Source organism: Lottia gigantea, assembly GCF_000327385.1.
Source record: "Lottia gigantea unplaced genomic scaffold LOTGIsca_18, whole genome shotgun sequence".
Lineage (NCBI taxonomy): Eukaryota > Metazoa > Mollusca > Gastropoda > Lottiidae > Lottia > Lottia gigantea.
Window position 1 is genome coordinate 3,073,606 of NW_008708301.1, and position 18,888 is coordinate 3,092,493.

General features: G+C 32.6%; 3 protein-coding genes across 3 annotated transcripts; 2 read left to right on the forward strand and 1 right to left on the reverse strand.

The window, feature by feature from the left end:
* Positions 1 to 446: 446 nt before the first annotated feature.
* Positions 447 to 3,506, forward strand: LOTGIDRAFT_113948 (hypothetical protein; the record flags this gene model as incomplete). The annotated part of the gene is made up of 7 exons (XM_009052344.1): positions 447 to 539; positions 1,246 to 1,405; positions 1,669 to 1,765; positions 2,182 to 2,324; positions 2,743 to 2,840; positions 3,236 to 3,284; positions 3,400 to 3,506. The coding sequence occupies 7 exons, from the start codon at positions 447 to 449 to the stop codon at positions 3,504 to 3,506; spliced, it is 747 nt and encodes a 248-aa protein (XP_009050592.1).
* Positions 3,507 to 7,634: 4,128 nt separating this feature from the next.
* Positions 7,635 to 12,676, forward strand: LOTGIDRAFT_114147 (hypothetical protein; the record flags this gene model as incomplete). The annotated part of the gene is made up of 10 exons (XM_009052345.1): positions 7,635 to 7,791; positions 8,121 to 8,212; positions 8,369 to 8,459; positions 8,788 to 8,881; positions 9,405 to 9,563; positions 9,763 to 9,971; positions 10,686 to 10,811; positions 10,965 to 11,069; positions 11,523 to 11,657; positions 12,321 to 12,676. 10 exons carry the CDS (start codon positions 7,635 to 7,637, stop codon positions 12,674 to 12,676), a joined length of 1,524 nt encoding a protein of 507 aa, XP_009050593.1.
* Positions 12,677 to 16,060: 3,384 nt separating this feature from the next.
* LOTGIDRAFT_113994 (hypothetical protein) lies at positions 16,061 to 18,662 on the reverse strand (the record flags this gene model as incomplete). The annotated part of the gene is made up of 4 exons (XM_009052346.1): positions 16,061 to 16,180; positions 16,555 to 16,739; positions 17,611 to 17,797; positions 18,558 to 18,662. The coding sequence occupies 4 exons, from the start codon at positions 18,660 to 18,662 to the stop codon at positions 16,061 to 16,063; spliced, it is 597 nt and encodes a 198-aa protein (XP_009050594.1).
* Between the last annotated feature and the right edge of the window lie 226 nt (positions 18,663 to 18,888).

The window sequence follows — 18,888 nt, forward strand, 5'->3', positions numbered from 1 at the left end:
TGTGAAAAAATTTTGCTTGTTGAAAACACGATTATTTGATCATTTTTGGTGATGAGAGTGAGACGTGTGATATTTTCTAGTGATATATTGTCAATAACGCAGCCATCTTTGTTTTGTAGAAACACATTGCTGTGTTAATGGTGGCTAACTTGTGCTCGGTAAAAAAAAAAAATTACCTTACCCTTGATAAGGTTTAATCTGGGCCTGCCATTGCATGTTTACAGATAAAAATACATAATCTCTTGGCTAAATAGTGGCCAATTATCTCCAGAAAACAATGTATATGGTCACATAGCCTCTGCTCCAAGCGATTCCCCATTCAGATAGAAGAAAGAGTTGTATCCTAAACCTTTGTAAACAAACTATTCTGCAGGAGGCCATATTATACACTACTGATCACCACAACTGTCACTGACTGCAGGAAAATGGCGTCAAGTAGAAATGAAATGAATGGTCGAAACAGTCCACGAGTGAATGGTTTAGAAAGAATTCCACGTCCTTTTATAATTGGTGTCGCAGGTGGTACAGCATCGGGAAAGGTAAAATATTTGTTACACAAATGTCAAACCTTGCTCTTTAGATTTCAAACTTGGCATCCACATTTTTTCTGATGTATCCTAAGTTGGCCTTATTGGACATTTGTTATGACATTTGATAATTTTGCTATGTATGGTTGAATAGAAGGATATCAAACTAATCTTCAACTACACAACCTGTATTCTTTTAGATTAAGTTTGCTTTTTGGTACATTAATAAACTAATGGATACCGCAAATGTAGAATCGTCTTTAGCGTGGGGTCAACGGGGGCTGGGCCCCATAAGTGAGAATTAAGCCCCAGCAAACCTCTTTCAGTGGAGATTGATTAATTTGCAGTGTCTTACAAAACGAAAACCAAAAAGATGAATGTTTTGATAAGGTGTTTGACACATTAGAAATGAGTTGTCTGGGGGAAGGCCATAACTCACATAACTTGTATCGCTCTGTGTTAACATGCTCTGCCCACACCACCTTGGCACAAATCAGAGCACCCGCTGCAATTCATTCCTGGTGATGGGGCTGATGTATATTACTAACACAAGGGAATATTATGAAATAAACACACTTCTTTAATAAAATATTAAACACATAATGTTTCAACACAAATTACACCATTGTGGTCATTGGATGAAATAATGACTAGAGAATAAAACTGATGTATATATAAATATGTTTTAAATTATGTTTTTTATATTCTTTGTTTGTAGTCATCAGTATGTTCTAAGATAATGGATCAGTTGGGACAAGCTGGTGTTGAACATCGTCAAAGACAAGTCGTTATTATTAGCCAAGATGCTTTCTACAAGAATCTAACGCCAGAACAAGATGCTAGAGCTAAAAGAGGAGAATTTAATTTTGATCATCCAGGTAAATTATATCTACACAAAATATCAAAGGGTAAAAAAAACCTCAATGATAAAATTAATTCAATTATAGAGTACAATTTTTAGCAGTTTGGCTACATATTATTAATCTATTATACTAATCACTGCTAGTTTTCTAAATCATTATTGGAATGCCTTTTTTTTTTTGAGTTTATTTAGCTTGAATAAACTGCACTATTTTACTCTTGATGTTGTAAGTATCCTCTTGTAATAATATTATATATAAATGATGTTTATGTTTTGTAGATGCTTTTGATTTTGAAGCAATGACTAAGGCATTAAAAGATATAGCAGCTGGAAAGACAGTTCAGATACCAGAATATGACTATGTTAATAATTGCAGGTAAGATTTTGACTATTAGTTTGATGATTTCTGCTTCTCTTGGTTGCTTTTGCACACGCTACGACCTAAGGAAATTATTTCAACTATTCTTAAGTTGAATTTTGGCACATTTAAGCATGAATTATAGTAATTCATTCTAACAAATCAAAAGAAATTGCTAATAAAAGGCTTACAACACATCAAAGGATGAAAACAATATACATTATCCACAATTCCTCACAATAGACAAAGATAAATCTTTTGCAACATGTTTGTTGAAAACAGAGCATTGGTAAAAGTCAAAGACCTAAAAAAAAAAATGTTGTTCCAAAGAATTTTCTAGGTCATGGAAAGCAAGCTGACATAATAAAACATTCCATACAAAATGATGTTGATAGTGCAGGAAATAGACTGATATTGAACATGTTTTATTACAGACGTGATGATGGTATGCAGGTACATCCAGTTGACGTGGTATTATTTGAAGGAATATTAGTATTTTATTTTAAAGAATTGCGTGAAATGTTTCATATGAAGTTATTTGTTGATACAGATCCTGATACAAGACTGTCTAGAAGAGGTTGGTTTTCTTTTCTAAAACAATTCTTATCTCACTGATGTAGAGAAATTTGTTGGTTATGTACTTTAAAGGATATACATGTAGTCATGAAAATGTTTGTTAGCTCACTTTACACTTTTTAAGTTTTAAATCCAACTCAAGTCCTCCTTCAATTTAACAAAATTTTATAATGGACATCTAGACTGTTGTCACTTTCAGGGTGTTCTTTTTCACCTGCAGATCTCAACAATTCCCTGACATCACAAATGCTTGATGGAATGTTGAGAACTACCTTGAAGTGACCACAGTCTAAAGCATTGAATTGCATCTGACAGCTGAGATTCAGTTGGTAAAGTCTGTATTTACAAAGTTTCTTTTTCCCTAACGAGGTTATCTGTTGATATCTGTTTAAAATACAATAAGAGTTGTTGTATTATAGTATTAAGAGATATACAAGAAAGGGGAAGAAGTCTGGAGAAGATATTACATCAATATACTAGTCTTGTTAAACCTGCTTTTGAAGAATTTTGTCTACCAGTAAGTTATTAAACTCATTTGATAAAAATACCAAATCATTGCATGTGAAAGAAGGGTATATATATATAGAGCCTTGGACAAATTTCTGTCTACTGAGTCATAGTTTCTATGTTAATGGTTTGCTAAATGTATTTGACATCGTCATTTGTCATTAAGTGAGTTTCAGTATATTCTAGCCAATGTCAATGGTAAGAAATATAGCAATGTAATTAAACTTAGAATTCAATTAGTTTTTTACCACAATCCGGTTCTAATGATGTTATTTCTAACCAATGATAGCATGTCATGTAGAAACTGTAACTTGATGATGTTGAAATTGAAATCTAATTTTGATTACAATAGAATTATAGTGTTTGTGTAAAAGTGTATGTGTTGAATTGTTATTGTATTTTCAGACAAAGAAATATGCTGATGTTATTATACCACGTGGTGCAGATAATACAGGTAGAATAATTTAATATTGTATATCTGTGTTTTTAGGCATTTAAATTCTTTTCTTAATAATAAGTTAACATAATAAAGTAAGTCAACATTCAAAACATTATTTTTATTCTTTCAGTGGCTATTGATTTGATTGTTCAGCATATTCAAGAATTGTTACGACCAACTAAAGGTGGAAAGAGAACCAGACACAATTCAGACTCGTTTGTAGGCCGGCCTCACTGAGCTTTAGTTTGATATCAATATAACTATAACTATAGTAGACTATACCTTGATCTTATGAATCCATTAGATCAAATCTTGCCATTATATTCTATATAATAATATAATAAAAACATGATATTTAGTCTTTTTTTGAGTTTGATATTTTAATAAATGTAAGCTTATACATGAATATAAATCTGAGAATATAGAAACCATTTAGAAACAACTGTAGCCAGAGAGTTAAATTTAAATGCTTTATAATGATTTGTTGTTAAAGGTGATCTACATCTTCTAATAGCAGTTTGTTTTTTATGAATGATTTGTGAAAGACTGTTTTATGCAATGCAACATTTATATATGTCCCAGAGTTCAAATATTGTTTTATGTAGAATTGTAAAAGAGAATTAAACAAGGGCATTTTATTTTGTTAAGGCCTGTTGATATTACTGAATAGGATCAGGTGGTAGAAAGGATCTTTTGTGAACCGAAGTTATTATACTAGTATATTATGGTAGTTGCTTTCCCTTTTAATTCAAATCAACATATCATGTTCAGTGCTTCAACCAAAAATAACTATTGTAAGAGGGGAAAATATCTTGATTTAACCCTGGATGGTTACATATATATTCATGGATAATGATTAAAACCTATGAGTGATATAATTAGACAATTGCTTGAACTACATTCATCAATTATATAAGTATATACTACAATTTCTGTTTATGTTATGGTTCAGATAATATTTAATTCATGCTAATTATAAACATCAAATTATTATTCTGTTAAAAGTATATATATATATAGTTAAAATAAATAAATTATTGTTTAAACCATAACATAAATATAAATTTTCTATATGTACAGTTTATAAGGCATTACTTTAATTTCTTAATAGTATTTTTCTCTAATTGAACCAGACGTCAGATTTCATTATGATAAGTGATACTGATGGTTGGTATTGATCTTTTATCAGCTTTGAAAGCAAATATTTATCCGACTACTACCGTAAGTACTTCTAATATTATTGTTGTTATATGATTTCTCAGTGGTTAAAGAAAAATACTACCTTTTAGAATGAAAAAACATCAATTCATGGTTTTTGGCTTGATCAGATTTGTAAATTTATGACACCAGGTAAATGATGAATGATAAACTCTCATTTGCCAAGTTTGAGAGTTTTTTATATTTTTTGTTCATTCTAAGAGATAGTCATCCTTTAAAATATTCTAATGTATCACTTTCAATCAAGTATTATACTCTAAGATATATCGGTGATTAATTAAAAATTGGTTTTTTTTTATGTTTCATTTTACCTTGTTTATGTTTTAATTAAATTTTATTGCTTTTATCCTATATATATATATATATATCATGTAGATTTTGATGTAAATTTTTATGGTAAACACAAGCTTGTTGTATGATTTATAGAAGCCAAAAAACTAGTTTTCTAGATAGCACAGTTGCAGGTTTAACTGAAGAGGTGAAACAAAATAAATAGCTCTTTGAAACTAGAGTTCGTTTAAGTTTGATCTTGTGAAGATGCTTTAAGATAGAAGGTCATGTCATGTGATGCTGAAAGTGGTTTAGAACATGTTCAACTTGTGATTTATATCCCCTTATGGTTAGCCCCAGCTTTAAATTTAATAGTGCTCACCCAACTAACTTTGACAGGCGAGGACTTTAAAGGGATCTCTACCCTTAATGCCGCAAAAGGAATATGTAAAAGGATAGAATCTGCATACATTTCAAGGTTTATCTCAAATATCACTTTGTTTATATTATAGTAGGCCTATTTTCTGTCTTACCTACCGTTGTGAAATACATGTATATATAGCCATCGTTCAGACTATAAAACTTACAAACTAGTCTAGTAATTAAGTCTCACATATAGACGTAGAAGATAGACAGAAGATAGACGTTATAAAATGCCTGGATTGTTATTGTGGTTGTTAAATTTGTAAATACATTGATTTGTTCCTTTAAAATATTTTTTTTCGTACCTTATGTACTTTGTTAAGATCATTCTGTTTAAAAGCATCTCGCGTCCATTACTGTCCTCGTGTTTTCATTGTAGTCACTTCAACTGAAAATTGTGGTTAGGAACGAATTGCCCTTGTATCAGTAGGTACAGGGGAAAACCACTTTGGAATATCTAAACCTGATACACGAGAGTTGTTCCCCATGATGTCAGTCTATCCCCTACTTATGCCCCCGGGCTCTGTTCATCTATGATTACAGATAAAAAAAAATGAAACGAAACCTGTTCACGAGTTCTTGAATTATATATTATTATTTACTAGTCACTATGAGTAACAGTGGAATTTTATTGATTTAACTTCAATTATCATAATGCATAAATCTATTAAGTCTATTTCTAACAAAACAGACCTCTTGTACTGTAGAAATCAGAATACTTGTAAGTTTTCTTCACGGATAACTTAGAGCTTATTTTTAGTGTAAATTCAATTATCAAGACTTGGATTTGTGTTCTACTTCTTATATAAAATGATAGACACGTATATCCAGACAGCCACCTGAAATCTGGTATGTCAACCGACACAGGACACTTCTTATTTATAGAATATTACTCAACAGCATAAACATTATTATAAACATCATTATTGAGTACGTGTATACTGAAATACTGAATCGGTAATTGATTAAAGAAGTGTAAGTTTAAGCTTAGGCAGATTAAGATAGTTGCTGTTATCTTGCAAAGGTATGTTATTCTTTTATAGGTTATAGGCTACAGTTTTTAAAGGGACAGTTGCGGCATTTTTGGTGGTTGATTTTAGTCTTGAATATATGTAAATAGTCTTCAAAAGTTCAAGAAATATCACATAATTCCTTTAGAAAATACTTCAAACTAGGAATTTTACTCACTATTTCTATATAAGCTTTTTCTGTACGTCACGAGTCAACATTCAAACGCGGATAATTCTGGACACACGTGGATTTAAAGGCTCAAATTTCGACAGTGAGATGTGAACACTATTCCTGACTGACTTTGCTAAAACAAAAACGTTTCTGAGACTAAAGTTTGATTGGTCAAAAATTGTACATCGATCTGTCCCTTTAAATGACAGTCAGCATTTGCTAGTACAATGAATTTTACCTATCATTGGTTGCAGATTATTGCAAAGTTTCGACGTGTTAAATATTTTTGTGGTTTTTTTTAGAATAAGAGTTCATGTTTGCTTAAAACTTTTATCACCGTTTTTCTGGGGACGACGAGAGAAATTCGTCGAAACGTTGCAGTACACCACTGAGTGTTGTCCCATATAGCTTAGTATACATAAGATAATAGTTAAGTTTGTGAGGTTAGAACATTATATACTGGGGTCACTGGTTCTGGATCATTTCTTTCTATTAGATTCTTAGATATGTAACACTGACACTGAAGCAGTACATAAATATGCGTGGTAAATAGCCCGAGCTTAAATGATAATATATTGTATATAGGATTACACCAATTCAATACCGTACAGCTATAACATGGGCCAAGGTCGCAAAACAAACAGGAGTGAAGAAATATAGCCTATTTATTTCTTTATATGGGGTATGTCAACATGAAATGCCGAGTGTATATTGGTGTCACCAATTTCCGTCCATAAATGCAAACACTCTTGAAGGCAAAATTCTTGACGCATTTTGAAAAAAAAACTAGGTGCAACACGCGAATCGCTGTGCCTCTGCTTTCGTAACATTACTTAAAAAGGAGGAATTATACGATTTTCATACATTTGTAAACTTCTTCATTTAAATAAAGACCTAAATTAAACCCCAAAGTGTCGCAACAGGTCCTCCCCAGAGGGTGTAGGGCAGTGCTCAACAATGCCTGCAGGTTCCAGACCATGACCAAAAAGATGTGGTACGATCGGGACCAAACAATACAGTTGGTGAAAAGGCACATTCAGTTAGTCTACATTTTATAGATATATGCTGTAAACATTTTCAACAATCTTTTCATCCCACTTTTTGTACTTTTTCACGAATCAAAGCATCTTAATGAACCATATAGCCTAGTCCGAACCATGCAGACTCATACCTAGCCTCTGATAACATTTTGAAATAACCGATATGATTAGGCCTACCCAATTCTTTTCTTATAGCAGAATATTTTTCTTTTTTTAACAGTACTGTAAAAAAATGTTGGAAACATACTTGAATAAAATCCCCGTATCGACTACAACCCAGGCGTTGCTGTTGGGAGTAACTATTGGAGCTATAACATATACACTATTCAAAAAGAAAACTAAAATTCCACCGGGGCCTCGGCCATTACCCTTGATTGGAAATCTGTTGTGTAAGTATTTCGTCACATCTTCCACTATTTATCTCTTATTTCTGTTAATGTTGGCATCCAACAAACTTCCTACAGACATTATGCTCATCTATTTGTGACCTTTACACGAATTAACGACCGAGTTATCCTGGTTAAAGAACCTCAGTTATATACTATCAACAATACAATACTAGTTTGTTCGTAAGCTGGCTCTTTCAGAACACCTAGACATACTCTGAATGCATCAACTGGACTTTCCTAAAGAGTTTACTTACTTGTATTTATTATTGGTATTTGCATGTAACCAAAAAGAGTTCCAAACTAGCCATTGCCTTCTTTTCATATTCCAGTGTTGAATTCGTCCGAACCACTTTTTAAACTTTTGTTCAAATGGAGAAAAGAATATGGTTCAATCATAACACTATATATGGGTAATTTCTTTGTAATTCGTGTTCAGTCTCATTTCGGGCCAATAGCGTCAATGGTTGCCAAATTTATTCTAATAATACCACAGAAAAAAAAAGACGAAAAACATTTAAATCAGATTGTGACATTATGATATTGATAATAACTATTTATACTTTGTTTAGGACCACAGAAAATGATTACACTGAACAATGCCGATGTTGTAAATGATGCGCTTGTCAAAAAAGGTGGTGATTTTGCCGGAAGAATGCATTTACATTCACGTAAGATTATTTCAGCAAGTTCTTATAGAAATGAAAGCTAACGCCGAAAGAATTAACCAATTTATTTAGAACGGGTTTGATTTATCAATGACCCCAGAGCATGAAGAAACCTATGCAGAAAAGATGTGGCTTCATAATCACCATAATGTAAAGAAATATAAAAGGAAATATATAGTGAATCATGTAACTGGTGATCATACGGCAAACTGCTGTGCTTTAAAATAGATGAATGACCTTCTCAATCTCTATTAATATTGGTTGAGTATAGTTGTCTTGTGCCACTCGATTTTTAAGAAATTACCTTATTATATGATTTTGACTGTTGCAGTGGAAGTAATTTCGGAAGGTTACAAGAGTATTGCAATGGCAGACACGACATATGCTTGGAAATTACAACGGAAATTATCGTTGCAAGGTTTAAGGTAGGTGGCCTTGACACAACAAAATATTCAGGTACTCGACCAGCTCGTAGTTTGTCCGCATGCAATGAAAACTCCTTTGAAGTGATGACCTGAAAGGGTTGAATGAAGAATAATAGAAGCCTAACCTATGTATGTTGTACAGTCAGTTGTACGTAGTTCTATTGAAAACTTACATCAACTTACGCCACTTCAATTCAGTCAATGTATGTGGTTATTGCTATTCCACTAAAACATAGCTTTTTGATGTATCACAAAATGCCCTTCGTTATTATTAACTGCTTTTGAGACGACTTAAAAGCTTAGTTATAGTGAAATTCTATAACATATTGAAAATTGGATTGGTTTGTAAGCAGGCAGTATCAGAGGTGACAAGGTCGCGTCGGGATCCGCAGAATTTTAAACAGGCAATTCTGTCCATATGTATTATGAAAGAAAGTAAATTGAAACCGAGAGGCCAAAGCCAGGTAATGACCAGCGCTTTATAGCAATGCTTTATATCAACAACTCTATCTTCTAATTTCAGACAATATTTATCCGGCAACAAATTGGAAGAGAAACTACACGAGTCTGTATCCAGAACTATTCGATTATTGAAAGAAAAAGAAAATGAACCAGTTTCCATTTTGAGCTATATTAGTTTAACTGTCTTTAATTTGTTAACTGGGGTCTGCTTTAGTAAAAGGTAATTTACACAAGGCCACCCCAACCACTAGTCTTTAGATTTCTTTTGCAAATTTTCTACGTAGACATAATATTTTGTGGCGGCCATGTTTTTCCGTTAGCTTTTTCTCATGAATGTTTTCAAATCCGCCATTGTAGGACTACCCACCCCTTTAAAATTTCACAATTTGACATAATCAATGCATATTGTTGTTTTTCAGTTATGAAATGGGCGATAAGGAATTTATCGAATTAGTATCAGATTTTGACACCTTTAGCACCGAGTTTGGCAATGGTCTTTGGGAAGATATTGTACCATTACTGAAATATTGGCCAACTAAAAAATACAACAGACTAATGAAGATGTTCAACAGTTTTTTGGACGTAATGTATAAAAACTATCATGAACATGTTCAAAGCTTTTCAGAAGGTAATTTTATATTCTAAAACAAGTGAAAATATCTATATTAAATCTTTATAGCTACTTGGTTAGGCTACTAGATAGTTTATGCCCAGTAACGTACATTAAAGGAGTTTCATAAACTTTTATGTGTATCGGGGACACTGATAGCATCAATTTCCACCATTCCAATTTTCAGCCAGGCGTCTGTAGTTCTTTCCACCGATTCCACTAAAACTAAGAGTTTTATGACGTCAAGTAGTTTTTGCAACAGTGACATCATATATGTTTTTTTCTATAACTACAGGAACCACAGACATCGGACAGAACATTGGAATAGTGCGAATCGAAGCCATACATTGGATTCACATTTAAAAACTATAAAACCTCTTTACAACCGCTTTAACTGCCAAGTGATCAGTGGTTTTCGTTGGACCACTGGAGCCTTGATAGTACTTCAGATGTATTGAATTTCAATCATTATATCTCGTTAAATCCTTAATATTAATGTCCTCATATTAACTTTTGATGTCCAAGAATTTTTTAGACTTATGAATTATATACTTTTACATTGGACACAGACCCGTAACCAGACAGAAGAGGAGGAGGAGGAGCAAGTAAAATGGAGGGCACTGATGTATGGTGGTTAGTTGCAGTAATGGAATCCCCCCTATCTCCTATTCATTTCATTTCATATTCTTTCACTATCAATATGTAAAGAGTAGCCTATGGTTAATTTTGTAGATAATTTGAAAGACTTTACTGACTTTATGATCTATGCCAAGAAACAAGCTGCTGTTGATGATCCCAATATCGAAAACATCATAACTGATACACATATAGTACAGACAATAGCAGATATATTTGGAGGTAAATAAGTTTTATGCAATACGGTCTCTAAAAATTACAGTTGAAATCATTCGGAAATTTTCTGCGATAGCAGAACTTTCGCGGTAGGCCGTGTGATTTAAAATTACAAAGAGTAAAAAAGAATTAAAGTTAAATATCTTTTGACTTTTGTAGCCGGAGTTGATACATCGAGACAGACTATAGTATGGACACTTTATCTACTCGCCGAAAATCCTGAAATACAGAAAAAGGTTCAGTCTGAAATTGATGAAATCCTAGGTGAGTACCATCTGTTTTTCAGTCCTCTGAACTTTGTCCCTTGCCATGTTGACACCAGTCCTTAAGATAAGTTTACCGGTACACTGACAACTTCCACAACTTCTTTCGACGCTCAATATCCAGCAACGTAAACAAAAGACTGCAATGGATGAGCAGTGACTGTAGCAGAAACTGAAAAAGAAGAAGGCAAGAATATCATCAATTCCCTCCATGTCGTGTATTCTCATATGCTTGTTATCTTCCATTCTGATCAAGGGAGTAGAAATGAATATTTTTAATAGAATGTGACAATCTCAATCAAATTTAGGTTCTGAAAGCTATTTGGATGCTGGTTGAAAGAGATCGCAGCATGGAGGTAATCAGGTTAAAGAACATATTTAGATAGGCAACCGCAAGTATTAGCTCAACAAAAGTATTTCACTTGAATCAACCAAATTTACATTATACTTTTAGATTTAAATCAAGCTCCAAGTGTTAAGGATAGGTCCAGCTTACCATACACCGAAGCCGTGCTGCATGAAAGTATGAGGATTTGTCCGGTTGCTCCTTTAAGTGTACCGCATACTTCCCAATGTGATACAACTTTAGGTAGGAATATAGATTAGTGTTTTATTAAGATACAGGATACAGTTATTAAAATTAGATTACAATTTTGTATTTTTTTTCTGATATTTTCGTCTACATAGGATTGTTGTCCGCAAGCCGATTTGTTCGAATCCTTCTCAAGGTAAGAACAAATCTGATGCCTGTTCCTGTCCTTCCTAGAGTCGACCCTGTGTCGACTTTCATCCCCTTATATCTAACACAGATCAAAGAGGCAGATCTATATACTCTATTCAACAAGTTATGGTCATCCTTACCTAACTCTAACCATGTCATTAGTTCTCGGCTGCCTACACTTCTTTCTATTAATGGCCTGTAAGGGATTGCAATTTTAAAGAAATTGTATAATAGTATAAGTATTGCATTACAGATATATACCTGGATATTTTTTATCAGTAAAGTAAATACTGATGGTAATATCTATTTAATGTTAAAATGTAAACATTCAAAATATAATAAAGTCCGTCTCAAAGCCAAATCAATTACATAAACTGAAAGTAAAATTTTCTGGATATATCCAGGAGATGGTTTTGTGGTACGAGCATGCTTAACCTGATCATTGATTTTATGAAGTACCTGTTCAGTACATATGATATACAGAGCTGTACTATACAGCCGATCTAACCGGATAAAATGTTTTTTTTTCAGGTGAATATGAAATACAAAAGGGAACAACAATCTTGATAAATACTTGGGCCTTGCATATGGATCCAGAGACTTGGGGTGATCCCGAAGTATTCAGACCAGAAAGATTTTTGGATGAAGATGGATCTCTAGCTCCCAAAACCATGTCCTGGCTACCATTTTCAGCAGGACGACGAAACTGTTTGGGTGAAACCATTGCTAGACCAGAGTTGCATTTAATTTTGGCAGTGCTTTTGAGAAACTTCACCTTTGATAAAGCAGTAGGTCCATCTGGAGAAACTTGGACAATGGAACCTGCTTCCGGTGGTTTTACATTCTTGCCACCAGATAACTACATGAAAATCCAATCCAGAAAATAGGAAAGATCTGTTGACAAATTTCTCAAAACGAAAACAATCTTCCCTATATAAGATATATTTTCATGACTGGGGGCAAACGAGAAAGCCTAAGTAGGCCTAATACTTTAAATAATACAATATATTTTTAGAAATCCATGTTATGTTTCTTGTAATCCTTACTAACAACTAATAACATTATATACTACTTATACAAAGAGAAACTAACGGCTGATGTTTTGATTTAGCTTTTACGTATTTTTTTTTTTTTTTGAACTCGTGGAACTATTAATAGACAGAGCAATGTCTGTCAATATTGCATGAAATATGACAAGGATAGTGACGGTTCTATGAATCATTATGTAAAGGGGTCTAATAGGGGACTGGATAGGGATTTATTAAAGGCCAAATCTATGTTATGTAGTGATCTTGTTGGAAAACAGGAGTGTATTCTGTATGTTTCAATTTATTTTTAAATAAAATATTAAACTGAAGATGATTTTTTTTATGAATGGTCGATACAAGTATTTGGTTAACTGAGAAGATTGAGTTACTATAAGACATGAGGTCGTCAGTATCGCATCGAGAGTAGAACCTATGTATATCAGAGATCTGTCTCCCTCCACACTGTATCCGGACAATCGATTGGATTATACGCTAGACAATCATTGTTCACAATTGTTTAGTTTTTTCTCTTTAGATTTGCTGTATTCGATAGCGTACAATCCAATCGCTGATTTCTATGATACAAGAAAGGATCCGATACCGATTGCGGTCAAGAAAAATACAAGCAGTTTGCAATGGCTTGAAACTGTGAAGATGGTACGTGGTTAGCTATAGTCCGATATATTGTACCAGCGCTAATGAATATAGGTATAAAAAACATCTGAAATAATTTAACATTCAGTTTATGCAAATATAGATTACAGAATAAACCTAAAACCAGAATAACTGGAAGCTAAAATAACTTGCAATTCAAACTAATTAAATATAAAACAGGTAAAAATTGTCATTATTCAAATTTTGAGCATCATGATGGTAATATATTCCCTTTGAGTTGCCACATTGGTCCTCATCCATTGCCTTCAGTAGATGAAATTGTTAGTAGCTTAAGATATATTGATATATTCGTAACATTTACTTCACTCAACATTTCACATGATCATATAGGCAGCTTTATCAAGAGAAAATTGTGCTTCTCCGTCGCCTATTTCTATATTTATGTGGTGTATACAGTATAATTTAATTAAACATTATCGCATGCTGTCAGTATGTTCCAGATATGTAATCAATCATCAAGGGAAGCTGATTTGAAAATCGTGGTAACAATGCCAATGTAGGACTTGGAGGACTTTGTAGGATCAAAGTATGCAGACTCATTGAACTAAATTTACAATTTCACATTCGGCAATCCTCTCTAATTTCTGTAGATTGTGTAGAACAAAAATTATTGTAAAAAAAGGCTATTTTATTTTCTTGAATCAAATATCCATCACTGTCAAAAATAAAAGCAGTTCATGGAATCATAAAAATTGGAATTCACTGACATGACAATTCCTTGAGGTTTAAATCATTCCAGATTCCCTTCACCTTTTGGGAAAATCAAGATGCTTTGGAATTCAAATCATAAACCCTGAGCGAAGATAGAATACTATTATATATTATGACAATCTTCACAGACATAACAGGAAAAGGAAGTGAAAAACGTCAGCATTTGTGTCACTTACAAATGTGAAAACTATCTGTTCCACACCAAAACTATTTAATATATTCAAAGAACAATTTTATTTTAAATTTTGAAAAAACATTAAAATATTGCTTGATTTGTTGAAATTGAAGCAATCAAATATTCTAGTACTGAATTTATCTTAATTTTCAACTTAAATGTTCCCTCACACCTTGCAATTACCAGTTGCAAATAATGTCAGCAATCATGAGTTCTGAAAGCACAACTCAGTTTCATGAGAGTTGTTACTTGTTACTTCTATTAATATTTGCTTTAGTGGGTGGGTAGCCAATGTCTGGTTCTATACGGCACAAAAAACAGGATGCTTTATCTGAATTAGTTCCGAAGTTACAGCCGCTCAAAGTTTGCCTTTTTTTCTGCAACTGGTGTTCACTATGGTGTGAGGGCAACATATGACAAATAATTGTTGTAATACTAATAGCCAATACAAAACAGGCATGGGATAGGATTTTCCCTTCCCCATTCTTCATACAACTCAGTAACTTAAGCCTTCCATTGATTGTACATTTTATACCTTAAATAATGTTATAAAATGGGTTTTATTGGTTGGAATAACATAATCTTCAAAAAAGATCAAAATAAAAACACACCCTTTTGACAATTGATATGACAAAAATAATTATGATTAAAGGTATTGTAATGATCACACAACTCTGAGACATTTTCAAGAGGTAGGGTCCAATAAAGCTCAATCAATCACAATTATTATTAGATGGTCATTTATTTTAGACCATTATTATGTTATAGCTGCCGTTTTATATAAAAAAAACAACCAAAATAACATTGTAAAAATATAGCGGATGACTAAGATCATTTATTCATTAAGCCTGTGATAATAAGGATTTTTTCCACAACATTTATTTAGATTTTTTCTTAAGATATTTAAAAAGTAACCATATTCAATTCAAGATATCTCAAAAAATTAATCATGATTTTTTCATTAAAAAATTTCTTACACAAAAAATTGAAATCTAAGTATATAAAAGAATCATTAAAACATGAAATACAAAATACTAATCATAGAGTATAAAACAGTATAATTAAACTAAAAACTCGTATTTACAACAATTCCTTCTCTGGGACTGATATTGTACAAAAGAATGATTAAAAAGAATTCCTTGATGGGACACATTTTTTTATTTCTTCTTAGTGTTACCAGCTGATAGAGGTCCAATATTCCTTTTCAGAATTAGACAACTGTGTCTCACCAAAAATATTTATAAATAGAATAGAAATATAAGAAACAAAAAATTCAATGACAATTCAAAACAATTTAAATTTCATCAAAAGTAGCAATATATGTTTAAATAATAATGTTAAAAATCACTACAATTCAACCACACCAGAAGAAATTTTACATAGAATAGAAAAAGAAATATTTAAACAGAAATTAAAAAAAACACGTTATTGTTACTCAGAATAGAAATATAGGCAACAAAAATATTTGCACAATCCAAAACAATTTAAATTTATATATGTCATGTTTAAATAATAATATTGAAAATTATTAAATTAGGTAAAGAAATGAACTGATTTAACATTCTAAAATTGTGTCTTTGGCAACCATAAATCACAGAATATTTGGAAAAAAAAAAAACATAAAGTGAAATTTTGTTAGACTGCTACATTTTAAATAGAAATTTGTTGAGAAATCACCCTTTTTATCTTTTTTGTCGTTTAAATATCACATTTTCTAATCCCATCATGGGTGACTCAAACAGTAATGACAGTATAAAAGCCAACATGTAGGCAGCCACTAAAAATGAGAAGAATAGAAACACCTGAAAAAACAAAAAGAAAAATCTTCAGAATCTCTAGAACCATGATGCAAACAGTGTAAAATTTTCACAGAATATGATTACTCAGAGAATAATTACTTTGTAGTTGAGCACTAAGAGCCACATCAAAATTGTAAAAAAAATCACATTCGATGTGTACAAAATTGAATATTGGTAGCCAAATGCCAAGAAGCAGACCATGTTTACTGTCTTTGAAACATCTGAGGAGTCCAATACTAAACAATGTTTACCATTGATTTTGCCAGGCTTGATTTTGATTTTGATTAATGAAATTGTCTTGGTTATGATATCGTTATTGGTTAGATATGAGATATATCTAGTAGTAATGTAATTTTAAACGACAAAGATATACTTACAAACGTAGCATCAGTCAAATATATTGTTTTCTTCTGAGCAAAAAACCAAGCATACATCACTATAGGATGAATTAAATAGGCACAGTAGGTTAATCTACTCAATGGAATCAATCCTTTCCATGATAATAACACATTTACTGGACCTGAAATTACAATACAATCATACTTATGTACATTTACTGGACCTGAAATTACAATACAATCATACTTATTTACATTTACTGGACCTAAAATTACAATACAGTCATACTTATATACATTTACTGGACCTGAAATTACAATACAATCATACTTTTATACATTTACTGGACCTGAAATTACAATACAATCATACTTTTATACATTTACTGGACCTGAAATTACAATACAATCATACTTATATACATTTACTGGACCTGAAATTACAATACCATCATACTTATATATATTTACAGGACCTGGAATTACAAATACAATCATACTTTACATCTATTTACTGGACCTGAAATGAGTAATTACAATACATTCATACTTTACATCTATTTACTGGACCTGAAATTACAATACAATCATACTTTACATCTATTTACTGGACCTGAAATTACAATACAATCATACTTTACATCTATTTACTGGACCTGAAATGAGTAATTACAATACATTCATACTTTTATATATTTACATGGACCTGAAATTAAAATACAATCATACTTATATTTATATACATTTACTGGACCAGAAATTACAATACATTCATACTTTTATATATTTACTGGACCTGAAATTACAATACATTCATACTTTTATATATTTACAGGACCTGAAATTACAATACAGTCATACTTTACATCTATTTACTGGACCTGAAATGAGTAATTACAATACATTCATACTTTTAACATATTTACAGGTAATGAAATTACAATACAATCATACTTATATTGTGTCATATTGTCAGGCATTCATGATTTGCAATAGTCAGTCAATAAAGGCTGAAACAGACCAGTTGTTTGGTCGTCATACAGTATGAAACTCTGAGCAACATGTTTCATATATCTGAAAGTTCGATCAACTTACCCCCATATCCCCCAACACAGGCAATAACAACCCAGGAAACACAGGCTCCCCAGACAGTTCTATTGACAGCATTATAAAAAGCTGAAGTTTCAACTGATAAAGGATGTCCTTGTGCTACATCATATAAACCATATAAAACTGCTAATGCTGAGGCTGTAGCTATACACCATCCAGTAACAACTGTTAACTAGAATAGTATAAAAACAAAATGTAAGGAATGGCAGTGAATCTTGTAATCATCATGGAGAAATAAATGCTGCTTCAAGACAATCCCTACAACAGCTGCAACAAGACAAACCCTACAACAGCTGCAACAAGACAAACCCTACAACAGCTGTAACAAGACAAACCCTACAACAGCTGCAACCAGACAAACCCTACAACAGCTGCAACAAGACAAACCCTACAACAGCTGCAACAAGACAAACCCTACAACAGCTGCAACCAGACAAACCCTACAACAGCTGCAACAAGACAAACCCAACAACACCTGCAACAAGACAAAGCCTACAACAGCTGCAACAAGACAAAGCCTACAACAGCTGCAACAAGACAAAGCCTTCAACAGCTGCAACAGAGACAAACCCTACAACAGCTGCAACAAGACAAACCCTACAACAGCTGCAACAAGACAAAGTCTACAACAGCTGCAACCAGACAAACCCTACAACAGCTGCAACCAGACAAACCCTACAACAGCTGCAACCAGACAAACCCTACAACAGCTGCAACAATTAGGTAATGTAAGGCTTGTCACATGACAAAGCAGAATTTATTTCCACACAACGATATCAAGATCCACAATTCATCCACAGGTTTATTAACATTAATCTATCTGTTCTGATTTTGTTCTGATCAAGGGTGTTGATTTGGCTCTATTTTCCAGACATGTGTGGCAGGATCACCAAGCTCTTTTTGACAAGTATAGGTTAGTCATTCAAACATACCTTATTCCATCTGAATCTGATCTCTGTTTTATAGAGATAATAACCTGCTAATAAACCAATGATATATGGTCCCATTCTACACCATGGTGTGATATAATACTCCATGAAATAGTCTAATGTATCAGGAGTACCAGCAGCTCTAGAATAAAAAAAAAGGGAATACTATGAAATATTTGAAATGTAGATCGCACATCAAGTATCAATCAATCTGCTATGTAAGAAGAAACTGTAATGTATATACATTAAAGTCAGTATTTTGACCTAAAGAGTACTTACGTAGAATTACTAGTGCTGTTTGAAGCTCCAGCAGCTGGGGCAGTTAAGGCTAATC